Below are 13335 nucleotides of genomic sequence, written 5' to 3'. Positions count from 1 at the left end.
TCCCCTATCATCACCTCCCATGGCCACTAGTGCATCCGTACTCTAGTCTGACCTCCCTGTCATTACCTCCCGTGGCCACTAGTTCCCTCACACCGCATGCAGGCTCCATTGTCATTACACTAGTAACAAATTGGCATAACCTGTTTAGGTGACAAACCTTACTAATTGGTGGTGTCGGGTGGTGGTAGGTTTAATGGCACAACTTTTATATCCACGCGATCTAACCCGAAACATATCCATACCCATATCCATATCATGGAAGAAAAAAATAGTTTCCAGCACTTTTGTTCCGTCGCACGCAAAACTTTATTTACGGGCCGTGTCGGGCGGTGGAGGGGTCCACGGCACAAACATCGTACTTGCGTGGCGGTGATCCACCACAAAAAGGGAGGAAATTCCAATTAGGGAAAACGCCAGATGGGTCGCGAAAGCCCCACGCCGTGTCCGACAATTAGCGCCCGCACGGTAAGAAACATCCACAGCGATGGTGGTGGTGGTGGCAGTGGTGGTGGTAGTAGTGGTGGCGGTGGTGGTAGTAGTGGTTGTGGTGGCAATGATGGTGGCGGTGGTGACGGTGGTGGTAGTGGTGGCAGTGGTGGTGGTAGTAGTGGTGGCGGTGGTGGTGGTAGTAGTGGTGGCGATGGCAATGATAGTGGCGGTGGTGACGGTGGTGGTAGTGTTGGCTGTGGCAGTGTTGGCGATGTTGTTGGTGGTGGTGGCAGTGGTGTTGAAGGCAGTGTTGGCAGTGGTGGTGGTAGTAGTGGTGGCGGTGGCAATGATGGTGGCGGTGGTGGTAGTGTTGGCTGTGGCAGTGTTGGCGATGTTGGTGGTGGTGGTGGCAGTGGTGATGGTAGTAGTGGTAGCGGTGGTGTTGGTAGTAGTGGTGGCGGTGGCAATGATAGTGGCGGTGGTGACGGTGGTGGCAGTGTGGGCTGTGGCAGTGTTGGCGATGTTGTTGGTGGTGGTGGTGGCGGCAGTGATATTGGTGGTGGCAGTGGCGGCGGTGGTAGTGTTGGTGGTGGTGATGTGGTGGTGGTGACTGGGGAGACAAAGGCGGCCGGGTGTCTCTGTTGACTACCCACCCCCTCGTGTGCCAAAGTGCCGGCCTTCATAGGCACTGTTGCTACTCACGAGCAGCGCTTGCCCCAACAGTCTGTTGAGGGCACACGGGGGGGGAGGGGATCTTCGTCTTTGGTGGCAGCGGTGGTGGTGGCTCCGTGAAATCTCCGGCAGAGGTGTTGAAGGGGGGTGGTCGGGAGGGTGGGGATCAGGGGGTCGGGGTAAGTGTCCGTGTCTCCATGTCCACGTCTCCGTGTCGGCGTGTCCGTGTCTCCGCGTGTCCGTGTCTCCGCGTGTCCGTGTCTCCGTGTCCACGGCTCCGTGTCCGCGTGTCCACGTGTGATCACCCGCGCACCACGTACGCGGTGATCTCCTCCCCGCAGTCCGTCACCAGCACGGTGAGGCCCGAGGGGCCCCGGTGTGGGCCCCGCGGCAGCGTGGCCAGGCCGTTCACCTTGCCCCCGTGCGCCAGCGTCAGCAAGGGCCCGCGGCTCTCCACGGCCGCCGCGAGGACGCCAGCGGCCGCAGCCCCTGGTGGCGAGATGTTGACTACCTCACCCGGTGTGCAGGAGGTCGTGGGTTCGATCCCAGACCCTGATGATGCCTGCTGCTTGCTGTTGTATTATTTGGAGTCTGTGTCTCTCTCTATCATCATCATCACCACGGTGGCTAGGAAATGTTAACTACCTCACCCGGTGTGCAGGAGGTCGTGGGTTCGATCCCAGACCCTGGCGATGCCTGCTGATGTATATTTGGAGTCTGCGTAACTCTCTCATCATCATCACGGTGGTGACGAGATGTTGACTACCTCACCCGGTGTGCAGGAGGTCGTGTGTTCGATCCCGAACCCTGATGCCTACTGCTGCTGTTGTATTATTTGGAGTCTGCGTCTCTATCATCATCATCACCACGGTGGATAGGAGATGTTAACTACCTCGCCTGGTCTACAGGAGGTCGTGTGTTCGATCCCAGACCCTGGCGATGCCTGCTGCTGCTGCTGTATATTTGGAATCTGCGTCTCTCTCATCATCATCACCATCACGGTGGCGACGAGATGTTGACTACCTCGCCTGGTGTGCAGGGGGTCGTGGGTTCGTTTTCCGACCCGGACGCCTTTTGTATATTTGGAGTCTGCGTGTCTCCATCGCTCTCTCGTTGAGCTATCATTTCCGATAGCCAAGTCTACACAGCTAAGTGGGGCTTGCCTGGTAAAATAAAAAATGAATATTTTATAGCATAAACGCCCGGCCTGGTGAGGGAAGGTGGTACAGCAGGGTGTGTGGACTCATCTCTCTCTACTCTTTGGTTTGTTGCGGTTGCACCCGAATCAACAGCCGCATGGCTCACAGGGCTATCTCCATATATATAAAAGGCAAAGTTGTGATTGTGTGTGTCTGTTCAAAATGTTTAGCGTACTTCCTGACATGCAACAAACTTGAAATTTGCCATGTGGGTACTTTCCAGACTGTACACTGGGGGGGGAGCTCAATAATGCATATTTGTTTTGCACGGCAAGTGAGCTGTGACGTCAAATCTGTCACGTGACCCGCGCACGTGGAAGCGTAACGCATTGTAGTGTAGTGGTTAGCGTGCTGTCTGTGTGTATCTGTGTGTGTGTGTCTGTGTGTGTGTATCTGTGTGTGTGTATCTGTGTGTGTGTATCTGTGTGTGTGTATCTGTGTGTGTATCTGTGTGTGTGTCTGTGTGTGTGTCTGTGTGTGTATCTGTGTCTGTGTGTGTGTGTCTGTGTCTGTGTGTGTATCTGTGTCTGTATCTGTGTGTGTGTCTGTGTGTGTATGTGTCTGTGTGTGTGTCTGTGTGTGTGTGTCTGTGTGTGTGTATCTGTGTGTGTGTATCTGTGTGTGTGTCTATGTGTGTGTATCTGTGTGTGGGTATCTGTGTGTGTGTATCTGTGTGTGTGTATCTGTGTGTGTGTCTGTGTGTGTATGTGTGTATCTGTGTGTATGTATCTGTGTGTGTGTATGTGTGTCTGTGTGTGCGTATCTGTGTGTGTGTGTCTGTGTGTGCATATGTGTGTGTGTATCTGTGTGTGTGTGTATCTGTGTGTGTGTATCTGTGTGTGTGTGTGGGGAGCGGTAGTGTAGTGGTTAGCGCACTGCGCTATAAACCCGGCGACCCGAGTTCGATTCCCGCTCACGGCCACCACCGGTGACGATTATTTGAACCGATCCTGGGCCCTCCCCTAGGTCGACTCAGCCTCAAACGAGTAACTGGTGCGGTGTGTGAACATCGCCACTGGGGAGACAAAGGCGGCCGGGCGTGGTGAATCCAAGTCCCGGGCGAAGCCGGATAGTCAAGCTAGTACCTAATAAACTTGAAACTTGAACTTGATCTCCATCTGTTCCGTCTGTACGGGGATAGAGCCTTGCCCCCTAGCAATGCTCCCCACCCTCCCCCCATCCTGTACCCCCACCCTCCACCCCCACCACCCAACCTCCCCCCCACCACCCACCCTCCCCCCACCCTGTACCCCCACCACCCAACCTCACCCCCCCACCCTACCCCACCCCCTCACCTCTCTTGGTGCGCCGCCTCTCCTTGACCCTGCTCCCACAATGCCCCTGCGGGAGGACGCCGTCGCCCGCACCACCACCAGCACCACCACCAGCACCAGCACCACCACCACCACCAGCACCTCCACCACCACCACCAGCACCACCACCACCAGGACCCTCCCCCAGGTCCCAGAGGCAGACACGGCCGTCGTTTGCGCCCGACAGGAGACGCAGCGAGAGCCCAGCTGCAGAGACGTCGCTCACCAGGCACACCTGGGGGGGGGGTACACATGGGTGAGTGGTGGTGAGTGGTGGTGAGTGGTGGTGAGGTGTGGTGAGTGGTGGTGAAACACCTGGGGGGGGGTACACATCGATGAGTGGTGGTGAGTGGTGGTGAGTGGTGGTGAGGTGTGGGGGGGGGGGTGTTGGTCAGCGATGGTGATTGACAGTGAGCGGCGGAGGGAAGTCCGAGTCGGCTGGTGGATGAGGATCGGTGAGCAGTGGCGAGCCCCAGCATCGGTGAGTGTCGGCATCGGTGAGCGTCGGCATCGGTGAGTGTCGGCATCGGTGAGTGTCGGTATCGGTGAGCGTCGGCATCGGTGAGTGTCGGTATCGGTGAGTGTCGGCATCAGTTCGCGTCGGCTGGTGCCAGTGTTACCGGTGAGCACGTGCCTGCCCTACGGCGGAGGCGTGCGCCCCGGCGATCCTGGTGGTGGTCCACGCCCCCCCCCATCCCCTCCTCCCCCTCCTCCTCCTCCTCCGGCCGTCACCGCCACCGTCACCGGCACGGCCACCGGGAGGAGGGCGGAGAAGGTAGATGGAGCCGTCTCCGGCCCCACAGGCACACAGGGGCCCGGCGCCGCCGCCGCCGTCGGCCGTCACGGCCACGCAGTGCGCCAGCGGGGGGTTGACCAGCTGGCCGAGGGGACCGGTGGAAGAGGAGGCGGAGGAGGAGGAGGTGGAGGAGGCGGAGGAGGTGCAGCGTCCCAGGTCGACGCGCCAGCGCTCACGCAGGGAGCCCGCGTCCCAACAGGCCACCTGAGGGGCCACCGGTCGCACGTCAACGTCGTCATCGTCGTCATCGTCGTCATCGTCATCATCGTCAACGTCATCATCGTCGTCGTCATCATCAACGTCATCATTGTCAAGGTAATCATCGTCGTCAACGTAATCATCGTCATTGTTATCGTTGTCATCATCGTCATCGTTGTCATCATCATCGTCATCATCGTCATCATCGTCATCATCGTCGCCCTCACGTCACCCATTAGGGTGACTCTAACCCGAGATGCCGCTTGAGTACAAAGTCAAAGGTACCTCCTTGTAGGCTGTAACAGGCTGTAGGGGCAAGTGCTGCTGGCAACCAGCAGCGCCCATGAAGGCTAACGGAGGGGGTGGGTGTCCAGCACCACGCCCGGCCGCCTTTGTCTCCCCAGTGGTGATGTTTACACACCACACCAGGTACTCATTTTAGGTTAAGTCGACCTAAGGAAGGCACAAAACCGGCTCAAATAATCGTCACTGGTGTTGTCCCTGAGCGGAAATCGAACTCGCGTCACTGTGTTTTAGCCACCCGGAAGTCCGCTCGTTGTTGTGAGCATTGCTCCTCTGCCCTCCGTTATTGCTGGTGGCCGACTCCCTCCAACTACCCAGTAGCAGCATCCTTCAAGAGCCTCCTCCACAGAGGCCGATCTTGACACCGCTGGTACCAGTCATCGGCAAGTCCACTCAGCTCCACGTCCTCCTGTACCACATCACTCCATCTCTTCTCTAGCCCGTGCCGTGCCCGTTTAGCCCCCTCGAACCGGCCGAACAAAAGCTGTATAGGCATGCGGTGGCTGGGCATGCGGGCTACATGACCCAGCCAACGCAGCCTTGCCTGCCGGAGGAGCTCACCGATGGGAGCTTCTCACACAATCTAGGCAGGTTAAACCCAGGATGGATCGTAGACAGGCCAGCCTAAATGTTCCATTAGGGGGGTCCACGTTTCACAGGCATTAAAGAAGGGAGGGCATGACCGTAGCCGAGAAGACCCGAAGCTTCGTATGGAGCGACAGACCAGGAAGCTTCCACACAGCAGTGTTATGCAGCCCATGAAAAGCTAATGCCGCTCGACTTATTCGGAGTGAGCCCTTTGTTGTTAAACCGGAGCCGGTCATAAGCACACTGCCCAGATATAAAAAAAAAAAACTCTCCACTCTCTACACAACTGCCCCAACACCAATTGGGAATTGTGGGGTGGAGTATCCGATGGCACAAAATACCCAGGCAGGTGCTTAGTTTTCGAGCGGCTGATGGTAAGGCCCCATCTTTAAGTAGCACACTCCAGATTCAGCAGCAGTGTCTCCAACTCCTCCTCTGAGCAAAAATCACCAGATCTTTAGCAAACGTAACATAGTTGACCAATAGGGAGCCATCCCTTGACCGCAACCGGGCATCGATCAGCCTCCTATTGTATCTGTACCAAATGGAGATACCTCCGGTACAGTCATAGAAGGCTTCACAAAATATGTGGTGAAAAAAGAAAATAATGTGGGAGCCAGAGGACATCCCTGCCGCACCCAAAGGTGTACAGGGAATGGCTCTGACTCCCGGCCACGTAGTTTTTACCCGGGCCCGCTCACCATCATGAAGGTCCTTAATGATCGTGAGCAGAGGGTCAGGTACTCCGAAAGCACGAAGAACAACCCAGAGCCCAAGCCTACTGATGGTATCATAGGCCTTGACCAGGTCAAGAAAGCAGAGATGTAGGCCTTTTTGGAATTCCCTAAACCTCTGCTGTAACAGATGGACAGAAAATGTGGCATCTGTACAGGACCGCCCTTTCCTGAAACCGCATTGGGATTCTGCAATCCTCTCCTCAGCATGCCTAGCAAGGCGATGTTGAATAATCCTTGCCAGGACTTTTCCTGGCACACTGAGGAGTGAGATGCCCCTGTAGTTGTTACAGTCTGTGCGGTCCCCGTTCTTAAAGAGGGGGACCACCAGGGCATCCTTCCAATCCTGCGGAACCCGTCCAGTGGTCCAGACTGTTGTTATGATGTCATGTAGGTCAGTCTGTGCACAAACGCCACCCTCCCTCAGCATTTCGCTTGGGAGATTATCTCTGCCCGGTGCCTTTCCTGGTCTCAGACTCTGGATCACCTTCAGTACTTCCTCAACAGATGGCACCTCAGCCAGCCACTCACAGGCAGTGACTACTTCTTCCAATATTTGATGCACTACAGCCTCAGCAGGGTCATCCCTACTTTGCCCCATTATGTTTTCCAGGCTGAGGGATGTCCCCTCCCCCAAGAGCTCACAGAAATGCTCAGCAAATCTGCAAAACCTGTTCCTGGGGGTTGGAGATCGGATCACCGTTCTTTCCCCTAATGATGGTGATAGGTGTGGTGCTCAAGCTTATTTTTTGATGCCGTTAAAAAGTGAGGCAGACTCCATCTCCTCAGCAACCCACGACCACCACCCATCTTTGCAGCGCCTCACGGCTCTCCAAGCCTCTAATCGAAGGCTGCGGTAAGACTCCTCAATCTCTGATGTGGGATGCTGTAGACAGTGGAAGTGGGTCTGTAGATTTTTGTAAGCCAGCCTGATCACCTTCTCCGTCAGCCAGGATCTCTAGGGAGGTCTGGACCGTGTGCCCAAAGCAGCCATTGCAGGTACATAATCCACATTCCTAAACCTTGGCAATTTCCCCTCGGCATCAGGAAGAGTGCGGGACGATCCCAACCCCAGCTGGAAGCGATGATGAAATTCTCGCTTGCAACTTTCATCAGCTGAGACCAGGCCACTGTGGGTTTGAATGAGGTCCTGGGTGTACACCCACCACCGGAGTGGAAGAATGGCAGGCGCATCTTACAGATGACTAGTCGATGGTCAGAGGGCAGATCAGCTCAACAGTAGGTCCTGGTGTCAAGGACATGGGTCCACATCCGCTGTTCCCTTATTACATAGTCCAGCAGATGTTCTTGCTTGGACCCGGCGTGCATCCATGATGTTGTGTGGATGTGCCAATGCTTGAACAGCGTGTTGGTAATTACGAGCCCATGGGCTGCACAAAAGTCGAGCAGCCTCCTTTCGTTATAGAGCTGATCAGGCGCATGTTTTTCCAATCACTCCAGACCAGGTGCCAGCATCATGACCAACTCGGGCATTGAAGTCACCCAACAAACTGACTCTATCCCGAGGGGCCGCTTTAGCCAGCACCTGTGACAGGAGGTCATAGAAGGCATCTGACTCATCGGCTTTGCCTGCATCCCTCCACGGATGTTCGTCTTCGGTGGGGGCATAAGTAACCACGACCACCACTCCTCGCCTCCGGTTGATGGGAAGGCGAGCCCAAAGTAGCCTGGGGCTTACAGCTTCCCACACCTCACCGTCACGCTCCCACGCCCCCTCTTCCTTATTTTGTTCAGAAGAAGAGCCGCTCCCTGTTGTTTGCCCCGAGTATAGCACTGTCCACCACAAGCACACACACGCACACACACGCACACACATGCACACACACGCGCACACACACGCTCACACACGCACGCACACGCTCGCACACGCACGCTCACACACGCACACACACGCTCACACACGCACGCACACGCTCGCACACGCACGCACACACACGCACACACACGCTCACACACGCACGCACACGCACGCACACGCTCACACACGCTCATACACGCACGCTCACACACGCACGCACACGCACGCACACGCTCACACACGCTCACACACACACACCTGCATGTCCAGACCACAAGAGATGATGCTGTCTCTGTCGCCTCCTCTGTGACGGAGGAAACTGGCGTCCGAGCAGATGTTGCTGTGAGCCAGGACGGAGCGCTGCCACGCGTTGCCTCTCTCTACCTCCTCCACGTCCTCCTCCACCTCTTCGCCATTCTCTTCCTCCTCCTCCTCTTGTTGCTGCCGCCGCCACCCCCCATCTCCCCCGGGCCCCTCCCCGCTCGCCGCCCTGTCGAGGTCGACGACGCTGACCGCTCCGCGGTCGTCCCCGGCGACGAGGAGCCGCTCGTCCCAGCTCAGCGCCACCGAGTTCACCTCGTCCTCCTCGTCATCCTCATCGTCGCCCTCCCCTCCCCCTCCGAGCGGTCGTCGTCGCGGTCCGACGGCCGGGCGGCACAGCTCGTAGCGCGCCACGGGCTACGCACGGGCGGACGCGCGCCGGACATCGTCAGGACGATGTCCGTAAGCGGGCCACACCCCCAGTGGCAGCTGTCCCTGTGTGCCACAAAGTAGCTCAGCAACTGTGCCTGCCAGAGGACATCAGTCTGCTGCCAGGAGGGGGTGGCGACGACAGCCAGGGGGCAACGCCAGTGGCCGCTGCCCCTGCGCATCGCATCCATAACCACCACATCCAGCACCACAACCATCGCATCCATCACCACAACCATCGCATCCATCACCACCACATCCAGCACCACAACCATCGCATCCATCACATCCATATCCAGCACCACAACCATCACATCCATCACCACCACATCCAGCACCACAACCATCGCATCCATCACATCCATAACCACCACATCCAGCACCACAACCATCACATCCATCACAACCATAACCACCACATCCAGCACCACAACCATCGCATCCATCGCCACCATATCCACAACCATCACATCCACCACCACAACCATCACATCCATCACCACCATATCCACAACCATCACACCCACCACCACAACCATCACATCCACCACATCCAGCACCACAACCATCACATCCATCACCACCATATCCACAACCATCACACCCACCACCACAACCATCACATCCATCACACCCACGACCACAACCATCACATCCATAACCACCACATCCAGCACCACAACCATCACATCCATCACCACCATATCTACAACCATCACATCCAGCAGTACAACCATCGCATCCATCTGCCACCATATCCACAACCATCACATCCAGCACCACAACCATCACATCCATCACACCCACCACCACAACTATCACATCCATCACCACCATATCCACAACCATCACATCCATCACACCCAACCACAATCACCGCGCGCACCACATCCACCGCATCCACCACATCCACCACATCCACCACCACAACCACCATATCTACCATTACCACCACATCCACCGCCACCGCAATCATCGCGTACCACCACATCCACCACATCCATCGCCACCGCATCTACTACCACCGCAACCGCCGCCACCACTCACGCGGTTGATGTCGAGGCAGCGTGCGTCCAGCCGGGACACGCCGCCGCCATGCGCCGCAAACAGGGAGCGGCCGTCGCGCTCCGACACGGCCAAAGCCGTCACCGCGCCGCCACCCACCGCCAGGGAGGTCACCGCCACCGGCGAGCCCTCGGCGCTCCACAGGCACACGCGGCCGTCCTCGCCGCCGGACACCGCCGCCGCCACGCCGCCCCACGCGCCGCCGGCGTCACCGTCGCCGCCGGTGGCCGCCGTGGGGGTCACGCACAGCACCGCACCCACGTGGCCCCCGCTCCAGCGGCGGTAGCAATGCTCTTGTTGATCGGGATGGGTTTGGGGAGAGGTAAAGGAGTCATGGGTTAGGGGGTTCAAAGGTCACAAGGAGAGGCAGCAGGCTCACACGCAGACTCACACGTAGAGATCCACAGACTGAGAGAGCCACAGACTCACACAGAGAGCCACAGACTCACACAGAGACCCACAGACTCACACAGAGACCCACAGACTCACACAGAGACACACAGACTCACCCAGAGACCCACAGGGTCACAAAGAGACCCACAGACTCATCCAGAGACTCACAGGGTCAGAGACCCACAGACTCACACATAAACCTAAAGACTCACACAGAGACCCACAGACTCACACAGAGACCCACAGACTCACCCAGAGACCCACAGGGTCACACAGAGACCCACACAGAGAACTCCAGACTCACACAGAGACCCACAGACTCACACAGAGACCCACAGACTCACACAGAGTCCCACAGGCTCACGCAGAGACCCACAGACTCACACAGAGATCCACAGACTCACACAGAGACCCACAGACTCACCCAGAGACCCACAGGGTCACACAGAGACCCACAGACTCACACAGAGACCCAGACTCACACAGAGACCCGCAGACTCACACACAGAGACCCACAGACTCACACACAGAGACCCACTGACTCACACACAGAGACCCACAGACTCACACAGAGACCCACAGACTCACACACAGAGACACACAGACTCACACAGAGACCCACAGACTCACACAGAGACCCACAGACTCACACAGAGACCCGAACTCACACACAGAGACCCACAGACTCGCACAGAGACCCACAGACTCACACAGAGACCCACAGACTCACAAAGAGACCCACAGACACACACAGAGACCCACAGACTCACACAGAGACCCACAGACACAAACAGAGACCCACAGACTCACACAGAGACCCACAGACTCACACAGAGACCCACAGACTCACACATAAACACAGACTCACACAGAGACCCACAGACTCACACAGAGACTCACAGACTCACACAGAGACCCACAGACTCACACATAGACACACAGACTCACACAGAGACCCACAGACTCACACAGAGGCTCACAGACTCACAGAGACCCACAGACTCACACAGAGACCCACAGACTCACACAGAGACTCACAGACTTACACAGAGACCCACAGACTCACACAGAGACCCACAGACTCACAGGCTCACACACAGACCCACAGAATCACACAGAGACCCACAGACTCACACAGAGAGACCCACAGACTCACACACAGAGACCCACAGACTCACACAGAGACCCACAGACTCACACAGAGACCCACAGACTCACACAGAGACCCACAGACTCACACAGAGACCCACAGACACACACAGAGACCCACAGACACACACAGAGACCCACAGACTCACACAGAGACCCACAGACACACACAGAGACCCACAGACTCACACAGAGACCCACAGACTCACACAGAGACCCACAGACTCACACAGAGACCCAGAGACTCACACTGAGACCCACAGACTCACACAGAGACACACAGACTCACACAGAGACAGACAGATTCACACAGAGACACACAGACTCACCCAGAGACCCACAGGGTCACACAGAGACCCACAGACTCACACAGAGACCCACAGACTCACACAGAGTCCCACAGACTCACACAGAGACCCACAGACTCACACAGAGACCCAGACTCACACAGAGACCCGCAGACTCACACACAGAGACCCACAGACTCACACACAGAGACCCACAGACTCACACACAGAGACCCACAGACTCACACACAGAGACCCACAGACTCACACACAGAGACACACAGACTCACACAGAGACCCACAGACTCACACAGAGACCCACAGACTCACACAGAGACCCAGACTCACACACAGAGACCCACAGACTCGCACAGAGACCCACAGACTCACACAGAGACCCACAGACTCACAAAGAGACCCACAGACACACACAGAGACCCACAGACTCACACAGAGACCCACAGACACACACAGAGACCCACAGACTCACACAGAGACCCACAGACTCACACAGAGACCCACAGACTCACACATAAACACACAGACTCACACAGAGACCCACAGACTCACACAGACTCACAGACTCACACAGAGACCCACAGACTCACACATAGACACAGACTCAAACAGAGACCCACAGACTCACACAGAGACTCACAGACTCACAGAGACCCACAGACTCACACAGAGACCCACAGACTCACGCAGAGACTCACAGACTTACACAGAGACCCACAGACTCACACAGAGACCCACAGACTCACAGGCTCACACACAGACCCACAGACTCACACAGAGACCCACAGACTCACACAGAGAGACCCACAGACTCACACACACAGAGACCCACAGACTCACACAGAGACCCACAGACTCACACAGAGACCCACAGACTCACACAGAGACCCACAGACACACACAGAGACCCACAGACTCACACAGAGACCCACAGACTCACACAGAGACCCACAGACTCACACAGAGACCCACAGACTCACACACAGAGACCCACAGACTCACACAGAGACCCAGAGACCCACACAGAGACCCACAAACTCACACAGAGACCCACAGACTCACACAGAGACCCACAGACCCACACAGAGACCCACAGACTCACACAGAGACCCACAGACTCACACACAGAGACCCACAGACTCACACAGAGACCCACAGACCCACACAGAGACCCACAAACTCACACAGAGACCCACAGACTCACACAGAGACCCACAGACCCACACAGAGACCCACAAACTCACATAGAGACCCACAGACTCACACAGAGACCCACAGACTCACACGACTGCCACGCCCCGGGGCGTGAGGCCTTCATCCAGCAGTGGACTGATCATATACAGTAGGGAGTACAGTAGAAAGTGGCGTATAGTGTACAGTGCGGTAGGCGGAATAGCACAGTAGCTCGAGTACAGTGGGCAGTCATGTACTGTAGACAGTGGCGTGTACAGTACAATAAAGCGTGGTACGGGTGAGTAAAGTCGACAATATTGTACAGTTGACGGTACAGTAAGGGTATACAGTAGACGGTACAGTAATTGGAGGCCGCTCACCCATTGTTTGGTGCAGCGGCGGCGCGTGACGTCATCCGACTGCTTTCATGGTGCGCGTGACGTCACCCTGCGGAGTTAGTGAGCGCGTGACATCACCGAACTGCTAATGAAGCGCGTGACGTCGCTCAA

General features: G+C 56.6%; 1 protein-coding gene across 1 annotated transcript; it reads right to left on the bottom strand.

Annotated features, from left to right (window-relative positions):
* Positions 1-282: 282 nt before the first annotated feature.
* Positions 283-13335, bottom strand: WDR53 (WD repeat domain 53). The gene is made up of 6 exons (XM_032978565.2): positions 13207-13335; positions 9789-10099; positions 8310-8729; positions 4248-4613; positions 3596-3848; positions 283-1590 (listed from the first exon to the last, which is right to left on the bottom strand). The coding sequence occupies exons 1-6, from the start codon at positions 13208-13210 to the stop codon at positions 1403-1405; spliced, it is 1542 nt and encodes a 513-aa protein (XP_032834456.2). The 5' UTR covers positions 13211-13335; the 3' UTR covers positions 283-1402.

This window comes from Petromyzon marinus, chromosome 67, assembly GCF_048934315.1.
Source record: "Petromyzon marinus isolate PM22_M1 ecotype Great Lakes invasive population chromosome 67, UKy_Petmar_22M1.pri1.0, whole genome shotgun sequence".
NCBI classification, from domain to species: Eukaryota; Metazoa; Chordata; class Hyperoartia; order Petromyzontiformes; family Petromyzontidae; genus Petromyzon; species Petromyzon marinus.
This window is presented reverse-complemented; position numbering and strand designations above follow the sequence as displayed.